At 49.3% G+C, this 19,066-nt stretch overlaps 1 protein-coding gene across 2 annotated transcripts in view; it reads left to right on the top strand.

Moving 5' to 3' along the window:
- CAMKV (CaM kinase like vesicle associated) overlaps positions 1–19,066 on the top strand; it is a 50,597-nt gene that overhangs the window by 21,649 nt on the left and 9,882 nt on the right. For both annotated transcript variants that reach the window (XM_030570688.1, XM_030570689.1), the window contains exons 3-6: positions 15,565–15,696; positions 17,097–17,171; positions 18,234–18,372; positions 18,841–18,961. In XM_030570688.1, coding sequence (XP_030426548.1) covers positions 15,565–15,696; positions 17,097–17,171; positions 18,234–18,372; positions 18,841–18,961 — 467 coding nt within the window. The remainder of the gene's footprint in view (positions 1–15,564; positions 15,697–17,096; positions 17,172–18,233; positions 18,373–18,840; positions 18,962–19,066) is intronic.

Genomic DNA, 19,066 nt, shown 5'->3' with positions numbered 1-19,066 from the left:
CGCAATATGACAACCACTGCAGCATCTCTATAGTTAGTTACATTTAGAAGACAATAAATGAAGGGTTATTTGGATTTCTTTCCAATGGGAAGGGTAAGATATAAAATGGAGCTGGATTGAGGCTCTGCTGTGATTAGGATTTCACAGTGTGGTTATCGGAGAGCACAAGGTCTCCATGTTACTAGAAAGATAAGGAGAAACCCTCTCTCTCCTGGGCATTATTACCTGGAAGGTAACGTCTAACTGTAACCAGCAGCTGCTAAATCTCTGTTGTGAAGTGTGAAGGTCCTGCATTGTTTGAGAGATTCAGCTGGCTTGCCATGGCAATACCCCTGCAGCATTAAAGAATTGCGGACTGACACACAGACAAGTGGAACTTTGGGACAAGGAAGCTGATGGCATTGGGAAACAAACGAGGATGCTCAAAGAGAGTGAGTGATTTGGAAGCTGTGCAAAGCTCACCCAGTATCTTTGGTGACATGGCCAAAGGGAGAGGCAGAATTTCCACTCTTTGAGGGCTCTGGAGTTCCAGCCAAGGAGCCCCCAAGAGAGCCAGCAGTGAAATGAAGGGGTGTCTAGAACCGCTGTGATTTCAAGATTATCCTTCGCCATTGCTGCATGCAGATAAGTGTCCTTGGCCTCGAATGGAGGCTGTGTTTGCCTCGTTAGCCGATGAGAAGCATTTCTTCAGGACCGATCTCATTCAAGCCTGCCTACAAATGGAGGCTGGAGGCAGTGCCAAGAAGAACCTCACAATTATCACACACAAGGGCTTATTTCAGTCTAACTGGCTGGTGTTTGCGATAACGGCCGCACCTGCTGTTTGGCAGGGAGCCCTGGAGCAGGTGCCATGGGGCACGGCTGGCACTCCATCTCATGAGGACCAGAGTGTGGGGCCCTCCCAAAGTAACGTGTGATGCTGGCTGAGCAAAGGCTGAGAGCAAACAGGGAGCAAATGGAACCTTTCCAAGATTCAGCTGCACGACATGGATGCATATGACGGAGCCAGCTGCAGCGGAGACACTGGACACAGCAGACCCTAGCAGGGGCTGACCAGTTGACAGCCCTTCACGACTGGTGGTGGGGTGGAGCTAGCTACTGCTTGACCCCGCTACAGCCTGTTCCTGCCCCAGGGCCAGCCCACAACATTTTGGCACCTGAGGTGGGGAGCTCAAATGACTCCCCCTCGCTTGGGCCAAAACTTTGAAAGGTCTCAATTCTGTCTTCTTCCTGTTTTTCTCCTCTCATGGTACTGCTCTGCTACCTACCCCAATAAAGGAGAACTAACAACTTAAAATGCCGTGTTCAAAACTTTTAAGTAACGCTTATATTTGCTGTTCAGGCATTTGAAAGTTAATTTTTCTTGTCTGCATAGTAAACACTGGCATTTTTATCTGTTTGAATAATCAAAGTGGTGCTTTCCGTGCCTTCTTGGTTGCAAAGATTTGAACTGCTTCCTGAAGGTCCACAGTCTATGCTCTATTGAGGTGGTTGCAAGGCCTACCAGCCTCTCCTGTGTCATTGTGGAGCATAGATGTCTTTTTATTAACTTCAGCTTGGAGAAGCTGTGTTCTCCACTGGCAACTGTTACAGGAAGTGTTAGAAGTATGCGCAGAGCAACAAAAGCATTTGGAAAGAGGAGGGTCATCTTATTTGTGCACACATATTCCAGAACAGCCTTTGGAGTTGATCCTGCTGAAATATACGTTGAAAGGACTTTCAGTTCATCACCTAAATCACTTGCATCAATACCGCACATATCATCATGTGTCAACACTGTCTCTAGTGCCCTGCATTGCTGGTGTAGGTGGTTTTCAGGTATAGTGAGGAGTTTTGGAATATCATACAACATCCCAAATATACTGCTGTGTTCCTGGAGCTGCATGAAACATTCTTCAACTGATTGTATTGCACAATCTAGCCCCTGGTTAAAGAATTCAACTTTGAATTGTTGTTTGGGGTCTCTTATGGGATTATCCGTGCCTCATGATCAAAATGCCTTCTTCTTTAGTGACTCTTGTATTCTTGAATGGGTGGGAAAATAGCTTCAGTGTGAAGTTCCTCTGCCAACTTCTGTGCACTCTCTTCAGAACGTTTTGAAATCCCTCATCTGACCAGTAAGACTGTAGGTCTGAATTTTCTTTGTCCAGTTGTTCCATTGCTCCAGGTATATCAAGGTCAACACCTTGGAGTCTCTTGCTTACAACATTTATTTCAAACAGTATGTCATGCCACAACACTAAGCCATACAGAAATTTGAAGTTCTGTATGTTTCTGGTGATTCCATTTCCCTCTGCCACTGTTCTCTCACAGACAGTTCCTGTCATAGCATTATCCTCCATAATGGCAACTATGGCATCATTTATCTTCCCAATTTGGTGTTTGATAGGCTTTATCTCCTCCACTTGACTTTCCCATCATGTGGCACTCAGTGGTTTCAGTGTCAGAGAGGATGTTCCCAGATGTTTCTTCAAAATTTTGCCACTGATGAGTTGATGCACAGAAAAATACATAGATGCTTTGAATTACATTAAAAAAATCAGCAGCCTCGCTAGAAGCTGTTGCTGCATCACTGACCACCACATTCAATGAATGAGAACTGCATGTCAGCTATTGCAATTCCTGTATCTTCCAGCTTTTTAAGAAGCACATTTGTCATACCAGTTCCTGTAGTATCATCAATGTTGATAAATTCTAGAAAATGCTCTGACAGTCACCACTGCAGCGACATTTTGTTATAAAACGCACCATTAAAGTCATTTGTTTCTCCCATTTTGGGAGGAGAAGGGAGAGAGGAGGAGTCCTGCTGCCAATAGGTCAGGAGTAGCAAGACAGCAAGCCTCTCCAGGAGGGGAGGCTGCATTCCCTCCCATAAGGGAGAAAAACAAGCTAAAAAGACTAGTGGAGAGAAGGAATGGACTTCCCTTGTGCCACCAAGAGGGACTATTTTGCCCAAGCCTGTCTCGCCAAGGCAAAAAGCAGCTAAGGCTGGTGAGCCCGACAAGGTGCCTTGTCGCAGTACATAAGCCATGGCCTCTCCACTTTGTCACCACTGGGGATTTCATGCCAATAATGTGTTTGGATGTAAACTAATATTTTCATTGTCTTTTTGGGGAACATGAAGTTTTTTTCACTTGCTGCCAGGATTCCTTCCTCACTCTGAACTCTAGGGTACAGATTTGGGGACCTGCGTGAAAGCCCCTTAAGCTTATTTCTACCAGCTTAGGTTAAAACCTGGTATACTGCCACTACCAAGTGATTTTAACAAGAAACAAGGAAAGGACCACTTGGAGTTCCTCTTCCCCCCAAAATATCCCCCCAAGTCCTTACACCCCCTTTCCTGGGGAGGCTCGAGGAATAATATCGTAACCAATTGGTTACAAAGTGATCAAAGACCCAAACCCCTGGGTCTTTGGACAATGGAAAAATCAGTCAGGCTCTTAAAAGAAGGATTTTATTAAAAAGAAAATGCAAAAATCATCTCTGTAAAATCAAGATGGAAAATAACTTTACAAGGTAATCAGATTTAAAGAACCCAGAGGAACCCCCTCTAGCCTTAGTTTCAAAGTTACAACAAAACAGGGATAAACCTCCCTCTAGCAAAGGGAACATTCACAAGTTGAGAAAACAAAGATAAACTAACATGCCTTGCCTGGCTGTTACTTATGAGAGACTTGTGCAGAAAGATTTGGAGAACATGGATTGATGTCTGGTCTCTCTTAGTCTCAAGATTTGGGTCAGGTGTCAGCCAGGTTACTTGAGCTTCTTAACCCTTTGCAGGTAAAAGGATTTTGGTGCCTCTAGCCAGGAGGGATTTTATAGTATTGTATACAGAAGGGTTGTTACCCTTCGCTTTATAAAGAACAGGAGTACTTGTGGCACCTTAGAGACTAACAAATTTATTTGAGCATAAGCTTTCGTGGGATACAGCCCACTTCTTTGGATGCATAGAATGGAACATATATTGAGGAGAGATATATATGAAAACATACAGAGGGCATGAAAAGGTGGGAGTTGTCTTACCAACTCTGAGAGGCCAATTAAGCAAGAGAAAAAGCTTTTGAAGTGATAATCAGGATAGCCCAGTACAGACAGTTTGATTAAAAAGTGTGAGAATACTTACAAGGGGAGATTCAATGTTTGTAATGGCTCAGCCATTCCCAGTCCTTATTTAAGCCTAAATTGATTGTATCTAGTTTGCATATCAATTCCAGCTCAGCAGTTTCTCAAGGATACAGACTAACACGGCTGCTGCTCTGAAACCTTCCCTTTACAGTTTGACACTTGCTGTGGCCCATGCAATACAAATAAGTCCCTCAGGCCACTGCTCAAGTGGGTCCACAGTCCTGGATCATCTAGACGTAAGGAACTAAACTCAGCAGCGGCTGTTTCTTGTGCCTCTACCACACTCTTCTGTGATCTACACTTTTCTTCACGAATGTGCATTTCATCCATTTGAGATGGAGATATGGATGCTGCAGTAGCTGCCAGGTCACCTGCACTCTGACTAACTGGAAGATCAGGCAACTCCTCACCACTCACATCCTCATTGGGGCTGTATGGCTCACCATCAACATTTGTGTCTGTGTATCTCAGGAGAGCTCCTTCCTGCTTAGATAGAAAAGCTTCCTTTACTTCTTTCTTTTTCTGAATGCTGCCCCAGAGGGGCATTTTGTTCTTTCACTCATGACTGCTGTTCTGTGCCAGCTATAGTGGCTCTCAACACTCAATAGAAGGGGACAAATAAGCAGGCTGGTAGCAAGGCCTGAGTGAGGTAAGATATCAGCATCTTAAGGGCTTAACTGGCTCCTGCTACTTCAGCTGACTGCCTGTTCTCCTCAAGTGGGTCCAGGGAAGCAGCAGGAAACAGGAAGCTCCCTGAGAAGCTGGTGTTAATCAGTCCAGGCTCCTGGGTGTGCTAGAGAGCTACATAAGAGGCGGCTCCTCCTCCTCTTTCTCTCTCCCTGCAGCTCCTTCTGCTTTCTGTTAACCCCTCTCACCTTTTCGCCTGCCTGCCTGTTATGTCTCTTGTGCCCTCCTTCCTCCAGCACAGCACTCCACCATCTCTGTGCATCTAGAGCAGAGAGAATACATATGCACCAGCAGCAGACACAATTTTCTACAGTCTGGGTCCTAGGGGCACCCTCCCACGGTCTGGTACCTGAGGCAGCCGCCTCAGTTTGCCTCATGGTAAGGCCAGCCCCGTCCTGCCCTTCTCTGTATTTGACGTTCCTGGCTCTGGCCTCTGGCTCCTCTCCCTGGTCACATCTCTAGCTCACCCATCAGCTTTGTTTTTTGGTTTCTGGACCCTGGCTCCAACCTATGTCTCTACATTCAATGATGTCCCCGAGCATCCTGTGGTCCTAATTCTTCACACCAGCCCATCTCCGCTCTAACCTCTGGGCTTGGCCACCCCTGTGGCTCTGACCATAAGGCCCAATCACCCACGTCCTGGACATGATCGTTACACAAAGCTGGCTTGCATAAATCACAACACACGTTTTAAGTAGGGCTGTTGATTAATTGCAGTTAACTCGTGATAAACTCAAAAAAAAATTAACTGTGATTAAAAAAAGAATCACGATTAATCACAGTTTTAATTGCACTGTTAAACAGAATACTAATTAAAATTTATTAAATATTTTGGATGTTTTTCTACATTTTTATACATTGTATTCTGTGTTGTAATTGAAATCAAAGTGTACATTTTTATTGTAAATATTTGCACTGTAAAAATGATAAAATAGTATTTTTCAGTTCACCTCATTCAAGTACTATAGTGCAATCTCTTTGTAGTTTGTTGTTTTTTTAAAATCTTTTTTGGTTACATAACTGCACTCAAAAACAAAACAATGTAAACCTTCGGAGCCTACAAATCCACTTAGCTCTACTTCACTTTCAGCCAATCACTAAGACAAGCAAGTTCGCTTACATTTGCGGGGGATAATGCTGCTCTCTTCTTATTTACAGTGTCCCCAGAAAGTGAGACTAGGCATTTGCATGGCACTTCTGTAGCCGGCATTTAAAGTGTCAGCTAAACATTTGTATGCCCCTTCATGTTTCAGCCACCATTCCAGAGGACATGTTCCATGCTGATGATGCTTATTAAAAAAATGTGTTAATTAAATTTATGACTGAAATCCTTGGGGAAGAATTATATGTCCCTTGCTCTGTTTTACCTGCGTTCTGCCATATATTTCATGTTATAGCAGTCTTGGATGATGACCCAACTTGTTGTCAAGGCTGGGAGATTGTGAGTGATAACAGAACTCCATTCACATCCAAAGAATTTCAGTTGTTTGTCAACAGAACAAACATGCCGCATTAGCTCCTTCCCAGCCTGCCACAGACGGATTAGTGGAGAGGTTTCTTTAGACATTCTAGCAAGTAACCCATGCTATGGCCAGGAGTGAAAGTAAGTCAGGACACTTACCGGTACGGGGCCGGGGGGGCCCCTCTGGCCCCTGGAAGGGGCGGGGCCTTGGGCAGAAAGGGTGGGGCTGGGCGGGGTCAGCATCCCCCAACCATCCCTTCTAGGCCACCTGGCCCATGCTGCCCAGGCTCCCACGTTGATTCAAAGGGCCTATGGCCAGTGGCGTCCAGAGCCCTGGGCCCTTTTAAATCACCAGCCCCAGGGTAACTGCTCCCTTTGTCCCCCCGCACCCGTCAACAGCTGCGTGGGGGGCAAAAGGGGCAGGGATATTAAAGCGTTGCAGGGTCCTTTGCCACAGCGGCGCTTTACTGTTGCTCCCCTCTTCCTCCTCCCCCACCTGCCCCCAGCAGGAATGTTAAAGCATTGCCGTGGCATAGGACAGTCCTTAAAGTGCTGCTGTAGCAGCACTTTAATGTCCCTGCCCCTTTTACCTCCCCCGTTGGCGGACCTGCCCGTACGGACCCTACCAGCAGGGCTGCTGACAAGGAACTTTAAGGATAGTCCTTTGCCATGGCAGCACTTTGAGGATCCTTAAAGTGCTGCCACAGCACAGGGCAGTGCTTTAAGTTTGCTGCACCTTTTCTCCCCCCACCCCACCACCACCAGCAGGGCTGCCAACAGGGGAAGTAAAAGGGGCAGGGACATTAAAGCGCTGCCACTGCAGCACTTTAATGTGGGCTGGGTATAGGCCAATGTGGGTTCTTACTGATATGCCATACTGGCTCACTTTCACCCCAGCTATGATCTGTAAGGGTAGCTTACAACACGCAACTGCAAATTTTCTATCTGCCTATAGGAATGCACCTCATGCTGCTACAAATCAGACACCAGCGAAGATGTTTTGGGGACATAATTTAAGATAACTCCTGGACTTCTTAAAGCCTGATCTATAGAGTGAGTTCACAAGAAACAGTGTGATCAAATGGCCACAGATGGTCACACCTGACTGCACAGCTTTCACATGGGAGAAAAAGTAGTAGTAAGAGACAATCAAGATAAATTGGTGGAAAACTGGAGTGATTGTGTCACAGACTGGTTCCCGCCCTGCCTTAATGGGTAGAAGTGACACCAAATATGTCCTGGAGAAGACACAGAAATGCTTTTGAGCACAGGTTCAGCAAGATGTTTTACACCTGTGACACCTGTTGAAAATACTGAGCCTACAGTACAACCACAGATGGTGACTTGTGATAACACCAGTGAGCCTGCAGGTAACCCTGGCTCTACAGAGCAGGGAGATGTTGCTGAGACAGCTGCACAAGAAATACAATTGCTGTTCCAGATCCTTCTGTGCTGCCTGTGAGCTGCTAGCTAGAGAGAAGTTGTCATCCTCCACTCTATGGAATGAGAGTAGCTTAGATAGTCTTGCATTAGTAACTATGTTATATCCTTTTTCAGACTGAAGGGGGAGAGAGAGAGAGAATATATTGGGCAGTAATACTGTGGTATCATAGGCACCGAGTCCATGGATGGAAAAAATAGGGGGTGCTCAGCACCTGCAGAGCTGAATTAATCCCTGCCTGCCACTCCACCCTGAGGCCCTGGCCCCAATTGGTCTCTGTTCCCAAAGCCCCACCCGAGCTCTTCCCTGAAGCCCTGCTCCACTCAGCCTGTTCCCTCTGAGGCCCCGCCCACTGTTCCTACGGAGGGGGTGGGGTCAGAGAGGAGCAAGCACCCACTGACAAAAACAAAACTAAGTTCCTGTTCATAGTATCCCTTTAAATAGCTGGCAAGTCCTGTATTAGCCCTTGCTGTCTTCTGTGTTTGAGCCCACGTGCCCCCTGCCAGAGCTGTAGTGTGAATGTGTGGCTAGGCTTGTATTGTGTTGTCATAAACAGATAGCTAAGGGTTAATGTCTCTTTCACCTGTAAAGGGTTAACAAACAACACCTGACCAGAGGACCAGTCGGGAGACAAGATATTTTCAACTCTGGGTGGAGGGAAGCTTGTGTGTGTGTTCTTTGGTCTTTGTCTGTGTTCTCTCTGGGATCTGAGAGTGACTGGATGTACTACAGGCTCTAATTTTCTGTTCAAGAAGTAAGTGCAAGTAGAAAGGCGGTTTAGTCTTTTAATTGGTTTTCTTTATTTGCAAATGTGTATCTGGCTGGTAGAGTTCTAATGTGTATTTGGCTGGAAGTATTTTAAATTGTATTTCTGCTGGAGGAGACTTTTTCTCCAGTTTTTATAAGCTGACAGACCCTGTAACTTTTACCATCTAAATTACAGAGACACCTTTTACTTTTTCTTTCTTTTTATTAAAAGTTTTGCTTTTAAGACCTGTCTGATTTTTTCCCCCTTGTTGAGGCTCAAGGGAATTGAGTCTGTACTTAACAGGGAAGGAGAAGGGAGGGGAGAAGGGTGAAATCCCTTTGTTTTAGATTCACGGAGCTTGAATCTGTCTCTCTCTCCAGGAGCCCAGGGAGGGAACACGTGGAAGGGAAGAGAAGTGGGGGGGGAACAAACCTGATTTCTCTGTGTTGTGATTCAAGGAGTTTGAATCACAGTAATCTTCCAGGGTAACCCAGGGAGGGGAAGTCTGGGAGAGGCAACGGTGAGGGAAGGGGTTTACTTTCCTTGTGTTAAGATCCAGGGGGTCTGGGTCTTGGGGGGTCCCCTGGGCAAGGTTTTGGGGGGACTAGAGTGTATCAGACACTCCAAGTCCTAATTGGTGGCAGCTATCAGATCTAAGCTGGTAATTAAGCTTAGGGGAATTCATGCTGGTACCTCAACTTTTGGACTCTAAGGTTCAGATTGGGGAAAGATACCATGACGTGTGTGGTTGGTAACCATGGTTATTTGGACCCTACTGTGTCCATGCAGTTCCTGCATGTTACAGTCATTGTGTGACATGTAAAAGACACAAACACTCTCCTCTTTCTGTGCGCCCTGCTTGCCAGTCGCTGTGATCCAGAGCATGGGGCGGGAGCAGGGACACCGAAGCAATGGAGCCTGCCCAGTGGGCAAAGGGGTGATAGCATGGACCTGGCCACAGTGCTGGGAGCAGGACCAGGGCCATAGTGACATTGGTGCTAGTACAGGGGTTAACTGGGTGACGGTGCCAGTGCAGGGACGAGATTGGTAACAATGTGGCAATAATGTTAATGGTAGTGGTGGTGGTGCCACTGATGCTGCTGACACCAGGGATGGCTGCTGGTGAAAGCTGGGCAGAATATCCCAGGAGTCTCTCTAAGGACCCCTACTCCAGTTTGACACCCCCATGGGAGTCACCAGGCTTTGAGTTCCCTTAGCTGGTTGCTCTCAGCTGGCTGGTGTATGTGACTGTATCGCAGCGAGATGGCTCCCACATGATGTCCATTGCCACTGTGGAAAGTCTCTGTCCATTGTGCTGTGTCTTTGGTGACCTGTGTCGGGGGAGACTGCTTCTGCTCCCTGACTGGAGATTTTTCAAGCCTGCACAGCTCTCCCATGATGTCCACTAGCCCTTCCCAGCAGGAGCTCTTGGGAATGTGTTAGCACGAGGATCTGGAACACTGTCAGTGAACGCCCTTGGCACATGCCTCCCAGAAGGCAGAGGAGGCTGAGCAGCGGCTCACTGGAGCCATCCTTCCACTGGCAGGAACCCTGCCCTGGAGCACCTTCCTGGCTTGATGAGTGATGGTGTGATTGGCAATGGTTTTGCACAGCCTGTGTTGGTGACCGAGTGGGACTGGCAACAACGCTATCCAATCACAGGGAGCAGCACCATGGGAACAGAAACAGAGACTGTAACAGAACAAACATAGAGACAGTGTCAGCTTAGGCACCCCATGGTGAGCAACAGCGATGATCAGCAGGCTCATCACAACTGCAGTGCCTGCGTCCACAGTTTCATTCCACACAAGAGCTTGGCCTGTCTATTTTATTCAGCTTCTGATATCTCTAAACCAGGTAATAGCATCTTTAATGTAGAGTGCCACCCCCTCACCTCTTTTACCCACTCTATTCTTCATGGATACCAGGGATTTGAACGTGCCACTCATCCCACCCAGTTTCAGCAATGCCAATTATATCAAATTTCTTCTCATCAATGAGAATTTCGAAGTTTTCTTGCTTGTTACTCAGACTACCAGCTTTGGTACAGAAACAATGAAAACATTTCTTCTCTGCACATTCTTCTTCCCATTGGTTCAGTTTGTTTGTGATACAGTGCCTGCTCAAACTCAGTTTATTTGCCCCTGAGGCACTCTCCCCTGGCACTGCTAGTGTAATGCTCTCCTGGCTGCTCCAGCTAGTCTCCAGCTGAGAAGATTAGCATCTCTCCCGCTTACAAAATGCAGGCTGTCCAATTTGGGCCACATTCCATGGAGAGAGGGTGCTATGCAATGTTCCACAAAACTAAATCCTTCTGCTTCACACCAGTCATGCAGCCAGTGGTTCATCTCCAGTATTTTCTGCCTTCTCTCACTTGTGGGACCAGAAGAATTTCTGAGATCACTGGAATTTTCCTCTTCATCAGCTCCCTTCAAAGGTCCCTGACATCTTCTGTGGCCTGTGTAGTTCCATGTGATGCTGTGTTATTAGTCAAATAACCTGCCCAATCTTGCAGTAATATCTTGCATTTTCATTCTCTGTGCACACTGCACTGTTATCTGTGTGTCCTTTGCTGAATTCTCTGCCCACTGGTCTTACTAGGGAGTCACCAATGACAATTATTTACCTTCTTAGCACAGAGTCCACAGCTAAGCCCTCTGAAACCCCTCTCTTTGCCTCATGGTGAAAACCTCCAGGACGGACTTAAGCCATTCTAGCACTCCTGCTGCCTCCTTTAGGGAGATCAGCATTCTCTCCTGGTTGGCAGTATCCAGTGCTGCAGAGAGGTCTCATAGGATGAGAATGGATATGTGCCCTCCATTTGTAGACACCAGGAGTCATTCATATGTGCCATTAATATCATTTCTGTCCCATGTTCTGGCCTGGAGCCTGACTCTGCTGGGTCTAGGATATTAGCTTAAATTCAGTGAGTCTGTAGTTGGCCATTGTCTGCTTTTCTGGGAGCTTGCTTAGGAGCAGACGGTTTGATACCAGGTGGCACTGGCTAGAACTGAAGCATTCTGAGCAGGTTTCTTCAGTGTTGGTAGCACTATTGCAGGTCTGAAGGAGGGAGGAAAGATTCCTCCTCTGAAGGAGATGTTGGGTAGTCCTGGCAGGAGCAGCACCCATTGCTCCATGTTATCTGCCACCAGTCAGGAAAGGGGCGAGTCAGAGTCTCGGATCTTGGGTCCAGACTCCTTTAGGGAGTCCAGTACTTTGCAAGGAGCTACTGGACTGAGGACCAGGAATACAGGTGAGCTCTTCATTGTCCGGTACGGACAGAGTAGATCTAGGCTGTGTAAGAAATCTTCCCAAATACATGTGATCTTTTCAGCATTGTAGACGACCGGACTCACCCCTGCGGCGCCTCCTGCTGGCTGTCCTCGGGAATTAGCTCATTCCAGTATCCGGAGTACCCTCTGCAGGCCGGTGATCTGCCTTCCAGCTACTGGTCCCTGTGTCCCTCTCAGGACCCCGGTGCTCCTTTAATTGGGTCTCCCCCTCCCAGGAGAACCCCCACCCCACTGTCCCCACTTTGCCTCAGTATTGGCTGCAGCCCAGTCTCCATCTAGCCCCCATTCTCTGGGGCAGACTGCAGTATAAGCCACACATCATCAGCAAAGGGGTTTGGACTTGCTGCCTTTGCCTGCTCCTGGGCTGCCCTGTGCAACCCCCAGTACCTCTTGGCCTTCTGCTAGCCGCAGGCTGGGGCTTTCCAGGCAGGAGCTGCCCATCTCTTCTGCCTTTCCCCAGCCCTGCTTCACCCAGGTACCCTGTGTCTAGCTCCTGCAGTCAGGCTCTTCTCCCTCTACAGGCAGAGGGAGAGTGTTGAGCTCCTGGCTCCCAGCCTCTCTATAGGGCCAGCTGGGCTCTGATTGAGGCATGGCCCAGCTACATCCGCTTCCCCAATCAGCCCAGCTTTTAGAGCTGCAGCTTTTAAGCCCTTCTTGCCCCAGCCATAGCCCTCTCCTGGGCTGTTTTAAGCCCCAAAGGGCAGGAGCAGATAACCACCATGCTTACACGCACCATAGGATGATAGTTCTTCCTAGCACTTGGGGCTTGGCTCAGATGCAGGGTGGGGGCTCAGGACTGATGAAGTGATCTACCACCCAGGTAACTCCTTGGGACAGGATCTATCTGGCCATTTCAGTGCAGGCTGATAGTAATCACCTTCTGGTGATTACTAAAGTCTTAGCATAAGCATGGCGGAATTCATTCTGTTTCATCCTGCCTGTATCAGCCTTTGTTTTCTGCTATTGGCGCACAAGTTTCTGACTCTCTCTCTCCATCTTGTGCAGGGTGTCAAAACCATGGAGACCTGTTTGGGTGATTGGGAGCAAGGGTCCACTTGGGGCCAACAGCTGAGGCAAGTGTAGAATGACAATGAGTCACTGGGTCTTGGACTCCTTGTCCTGTGAAGTCTTGCTGAACTTGGCAGAGTCCATGAGCCTTTCTGATGCTGGGTCCTGGAAGAATGCTGTTCACTGCCTTAATGTGCTTATGGTCTGCCCAAAGCAGTGGCTGGGTTGTCATGTCCTTAATATTGACATCTAGACAAAAGAGCAGGTCCAGGCTGGGTGGTCTCACCAGAGATGAGGACAGATGTTTGTGGGGGGGTTGTCTTTGCTGCCTTTTCGACATGAATGTTGAAATCTCCCAGAATGACCACTATTGTCAGTGAGTTCCTTCGTGAACCCTTTCGTCTTTGGTCTGTAAATGAGCATAACATCTGTGTTAGCTTTGGCCCTTGTTTCTATTGTTAGATTAATGAATTTGAATGACCTTGTCTTATCTGAGGCACCTTTCTTGGATTTGATGTTTGCAGAGGAGATGGATGCAGTGTTATTTGCCTTCTTTTCCTTTCTGGGTCTGTGGTGTACCGAGTCTTCTAGGGGTGTGAGGGTGACATACCAGGGTACAGTGCAGACGAGGTGGGGGCTGTGTCACCCGTGCCCTGCAACCTTGGGTGCCTCACAATGCCTTGCTGAAGTAGGTCCCATCTGGACAGCTCACAAACAGCCTAACAGCATGCAAGCCACACCCTGAATGTCTGTATGTAACTGAAGCCCACCAGCCACACTTGGGTTATATTCCAGCTCTTACTATCCTGGGTTATATTGCAGAGTGACCCTAACATACCCGCAGTCCCGACTTTCCCCCAGAAATAATATGTCCTGTACCTCCCAGCCCTCTCCTGGACAGTACAAATATTTTATGTTTATTACTCCTTTTAAGGGAATAATATGCCAGTTTATTATCTCAAATAGTTATTCAGACACTTTGATTTAAACACACTAGATTAGATAAAACAGTAAAACAAGGGGATTAACAACAAAGAGTGAGATTTTAAGTGAGTACAAGTAATGAGTCATAAAAGTCAGAAATGGTTACAAAAAATATAAGATATTTACTAACGCCTAATTTAACAAACTATCATAGATTCAAGCAAAGTTTCTCACCACATGCTCCAGCTATCTGAGTGACCAAACTCTCAGGTCTGGACCCTTCCCCAGCGTCCAAAGCCTGCTTCCTTTGTCTCTTCACGTGTAGAGAATGTGATGGGAAAGGAGTGTTTGTTCCTCCTTCTTATGGTTTTTGCACCTGTTTGAACGTCTTTTCTTACCTTACTGCTTGATAACTCTGTTTACTGGTTCAAGGCAAATTAAGTAGAGCACACATTCCTTTGTTTAGGACAGGCCTGTTTGCAGACTTCTCTTGGGGCAGGGCTATGGGGATTGGAATCTTTGTTAATAAAACCATACAGTAGAATGTTATAACTTCACATACAATGCTGCCACACATATTTTACCAGGACAATACTGCCCATCAAATTATGACTTTTCAAATGATACCTTAAAAGGCTTCCTTTGTATGAAGATTAAAGGGTGTGAATTCAGGGGTGTGTTCTGTCCTGAGGGGTTAGGTGGGCTAGCACAGGGCTCCCAGCGTCATCCAGCCTTGGAGATGCAGGCTAGATTAGGGGATTCATCACTGGCAAGGTCATGGGTGTTGGAGATGGAGCTTGCATTGATTAGTGTCAATATTAGTTCAGGTAGCTCTGTGCTGCCTGCTTTGGGCCCATGCCTAGCTAATGTTCCCAGGTAGTGGAGAGGTGGTAGATGGTTGGAATCTGATTTCTTAGGTCTGCTCTGCCAGTTCCTCCCAATGTGGGCTGGGATAGGTGAAGTATCGGGCTGTGCCATGGGACCCTCCAAGTGGAGGAGAGGTGGTCTGACTCGCTGGGACGCTTGGATACCTTTTGGTGCTAAGGCCTGGTTGAGTCCTGGGAGTGAGTGGAACTGGAGCAGTCAGTCCTGGGAGCAGTGGTGGGTGTGTTGCAAGCATGATGCTAGGCAGAGTCCATTCCAAGCAGAGGGGGAGAGTTCATGGCATTAGACACCCATTTCCTTGCTGCTCTTAGCTGGCTTTCCAGGGGTGCAGGGGAGACAGCACTTCCAATGTAGCATGTGAGTTTCAGCTGTTTTTTTAAAAAAAAAAAAAAAGAAAAAAGCTCTGCTTCTCCAGGCTGTGTCATCATCTTCTGGGAAGGAGGACTGAGGTCCAGAGCTCCTTCCCCATAAGAGAGGCAGTGTCCTATGGGAGCCTCAGCCCAGGTGGGGGCTCCTGTGCTGGAGGGAGGAGCCGCAGCCTCACTTTCACATTGCAGCAATTCTGTCTGGTGTTGGAATTTCTCCAAGTGCAGGGAGGCTCCTCCCACCACGGTAGGGTGAGTGTGCTGCTGAAAGCCATGACAACCGCAGGTGCAACATGGAGGTGGCACCCAAGTAACCTTAACTCTTCTCCTCCCTCCCCCTACATGTGCATGCTCCCACCTGCCCTGCATTCCATAGTGTATGCCCCTTGCAGCATTGGTTGGGTAGTTGGTGGCACACAGATAGCACTTTGATGCTAGATTTGATGCATGCCACCACACTGACCTGTGCTCTGACAGCATGATTTGGGCACCAAGGTAGCAGTTAGGGAAGCCGATCATTGCACCTCCCTCCCAGAAGGTAACACACAGGGCTTCTTGCCAGCACTAGCCCCACATGGGGCAATCTGGAACAGTCCTAACAGGGCCCATGCTGATTTGTTCCTCAGGGAGGAATTCTGTGAAATATTCAGGGCCAAAGAGAAGACGACGGGAAAGCTCTACACATGCAAGAAGTTCCTGAAGAGAGATGGTCGGAAGGTGCGGAAGGCGGCCAAGAATGAGATCATCATCCTGAAAATGTGAGTCACTGTAGCTTCCCATCCCGGGGTTTGAGCCTGAAGCGCTCAGCATTAACAGCATGAGTCCCTGCTGTGTATACTACAGGAGTAACTCTTTTAGCTAGCAGCTGTAGTAGACTTTTATCCTCTTTTGCGGACCAGCCAACAGAGGGGGACAAATTTACCAGTGGGAGCTACGTCTGTTGAAGCCATGACATGACTGACCAGGCTCTGCTAACCTGGTCTCCTCCTAACAGGCCCCCTGCTCAGGGCATACCTACTGACAACAGGCCTTTTCTACATGTATCTGCACTTTTCCGTCTGTGGACCCCCAATGTCGCCTGCTTCGATGCTGGGAAGGCTGGGTAGGGCAGCCCTATGACACCTTTTGTTGTGCCTCTGGTCCCTTGACTAGGCTGACCTAGCACTGCATCTCACTCACAAGCTGACCTCCATGTGTGACCAGTGCCAACTTATAGAAGAGCCCTTCCTTCTTGGGACATGCCCACAGTACCCTTTGCCAGTCAATGGGTACTCTTTGCCTCCCCCACTGCAGGCAGTGTAGTGAGAACTGAGAGAGGAGATAGGGTGTTTATTACAGTGGGGAGATGAGGCTAGACACAGAAGGTAGCCTGAGTTTCCCCTATCCCCGCAGCCCTGCCTATGTGGCCAGGCGTATCCAATGCCCCCCTCCCTTAGGTGCTGGCAGTCGGCTTCATCCCCCTGCCCCCTTTTGCTGGACATGCAATGCATGTTGCCCAGCCCAAGCTCCCCAGAAGGCATGGGCAGGCATGGTGCCAGGCTCTGGGTTGGGTTAAGGTGGCCACAGAGGGGAGGGTCTGACCTAGGCCCTTGGCCAGTTTGAGGCAGAGTCCAGCTGGCGCGTCAGCCCCCAGTCCAGCCTGACTCTGAGGCGGGGGCACCAGGGAGTCTTGGCAGAGCTTGGGCTGCGGCAGGATCCCTGGTCCCCACCCACCAGTCTCCGTCCTGCTGCTGGGTGGGTGGGGTCAGTTGACACCTTCTCTCTCAACCAATCAGTCAGCCTCTGTCTCCAGCTCCTCCCTTTCCTCCAATGGGAGACCCTGAGGGACTGTGGGGGGAGCCAGAGGAAGGAGTTCTGAGCAGCTGGCAGAGGGAGCCAGCCACAGCTGAGTGAGGGATCTTGCCCAGCCTGTGCGGTGCTAGGCGCTCTCTCTGCCCTGTCCACTGTCGTACCCAGCTCGCCCGTGGCTCAGCCTCCCCAGCCTTCTCTCCCCTCTGACCTGCACGGCTCCCCCAAGAGCTTCCAGTGCCCACCTTGCCCTAGTGGGAGCAGAGTAGGGAGCAGAGTCTGTGTCCTGGCACAGGCAGGTACCCCAGGGATGTGGTGCTGCGCTGGGCAGAGTCTGCTAACCCCATTTTCTCTCACTTTGTGCCCCCAGGGTGAAGCACCCCAACATCTTGCAGCTGGTGGACGTATACGTCACCCGCAAAGAGTACTTCATCTTCCTTGAACTGTAAGTCAATGCTGCCTGGTACCCGGCAGCTGCAAGACTGGCCCCAGCTGGCTCTGACAGGGCCCTTCCCCCTCCCCAGAGAGACCCTCACTCTGGAGTCCCAGTGGGAGCTTGCTATGGCTGTAACCCCTCCACTGCTGTTCCCCAGGCAGGTATCTGGGGCAGCCACACCAGACACCCCCTGAGTAATTTCCCAGAAGCCCCTTTCTCCTTCTGGGAGGCTGTCTCCATGCAAACCTGCCCCACAAAGCCGGCCTGGCTCCCCTTCTGGGCCTGATCTTGCTCCATGGCCAGATGCTTCACTCGTTAGCAGTTTAGTCTAGAGGCAGCTCCTGCTTAGAACTGCAGCTCAGCTCTGGGCCAAGGATTGGCTATGTGCCACAGCCAGGGCAGCTTATAGCCAGCAGCACAGGACTTGCTAATCTCCATGTACAGAGGGCTGGAGCCGTCAATTAACCCAGGTCTGGGATCCTTCATTATCCCACGGGCAATACAGGAGAAAGAACCATGCTGGGAAGGTCAGAGGATCTGTGGTGACTCACTCGGGAGGCTGATTCGTGCTCTTCGACAGATTCAGCTGCAGCCTGCTGTGGGGAGCTGTCAGGAATGGTCAAGTCCCTGCTGTGAGCATGCTTCCTGGGTGGGCGAGGATTGGCCAACTTCACTGAAACTCTTAACAGCAGGCACTTGGGCGTTTCAGCTGAGCACCCAGAAATGCAGGGGCTGCTCTATAGTATTACCTGCAGCTCTAAGATCTGGCATACTGATGAGACATGTGCTGTGTCCTGCCTCTGGCTGGGCTGGACCCCGGACAACTCCTCTTCCCTTGCCATGCCTCCTGCCTTTCCTAATCAAGCCCGGGACCCAGCTGCCTCTGCAGCCTAGGGCAGCTGCTATTGATGGATGGGGAAGGTTCTGAGATCCTGCAGCATCTGGGGTGCTCATGTGGGTCTTCGGATGCTCCAGCCGTAGCTTGGGGGGTGTTGGGTACAAGGCCTGCTCCTCAGGGCAAAGGCCTGACCCTGCTGCTCTCTCAGGTGTGGGCTTTTTCCCCTACTGCAGGGCCACGGGCCGGGAGGTGTTTGACTGGATCCTGGATCAGGGTTATTACTCTGAGCGGGACACCAGCAATGTCATCCGACAAGTGCTGGAGGCCGTCGCTTACCTGCATTCACTCAAGATTGTGCACAGGAACCTCAAGGTCAGTCAGCCAGCTCCCGCACTGGCCTGCATGCCCCAGGATGGTCTGTTACCTGCAGGTCCTATCTGCCCTCGCAGTCCCCAGCCATCGTGAGCAATCGAGCTCTAATGGGGCTCCCCACTCTCATTCCTCTCCAGGGAAGCAGCTCTAGGAGCATACCTCACTGTGCTCCCCAGTAGGTGCTGCTTGGCTCCATAGCCTGACTCCCTCCTGCAGGCTGGTTGGTGGCTTCACGGCCTGGTGTGCCCTGCAGTGTAGCTTCTCTATATGGCAAATGGCCTTTTCTCTGAGCCATTCTCCCGTGGGGTAGGACGTGGTGCTGGCTGACCCACAGAGTCCTGGGGGAGAGACATCCCCTTGGAGCCCAGGGATCATTGACACCCACACACACAGCAGTACGCCCATCCCTGGGATGAGTTGTGCTCTCTCCTTCCACTCCTGCCCTTCTTTTGGCATGCGGACCTGTAGCTGGAGAACCTGGTATATTACAACCGCATGAAGAACTCCAAGATTGTGATCAGTGACTTCCACCTGGCAAAGCTAGAGAACGGCCTCATCAAGGAGCCCTGTGGCACCCCAGAGTATCTAGGTAAGAAACAGCGAGTTGGGCATCAGGGGGCATTTGGCAAAGGGCAGCAAGGGACAGGCTAGGCAAGAGAAGGCACAAAAATTAAATATTTTTTTGTTCAGAAAC

This window comes from Gopherus evgoodei, chromosome 7, assembly GCF_007399415.2.
Source record: "Gopherus evgoodei ecotype Sinaloan lineage chromosome 7, rGopEvg1_v1.p, whole genome shotgun sequence".
NCBI classification, from domain to species: Eukaryota; Metazoa; Chordata; order Testudines; family Testudinidae; genus Gopherus; species Gopherus evgoodei.
This window is presented reverse-complemented; position numbering and strand designations above follow the sequence as displayed.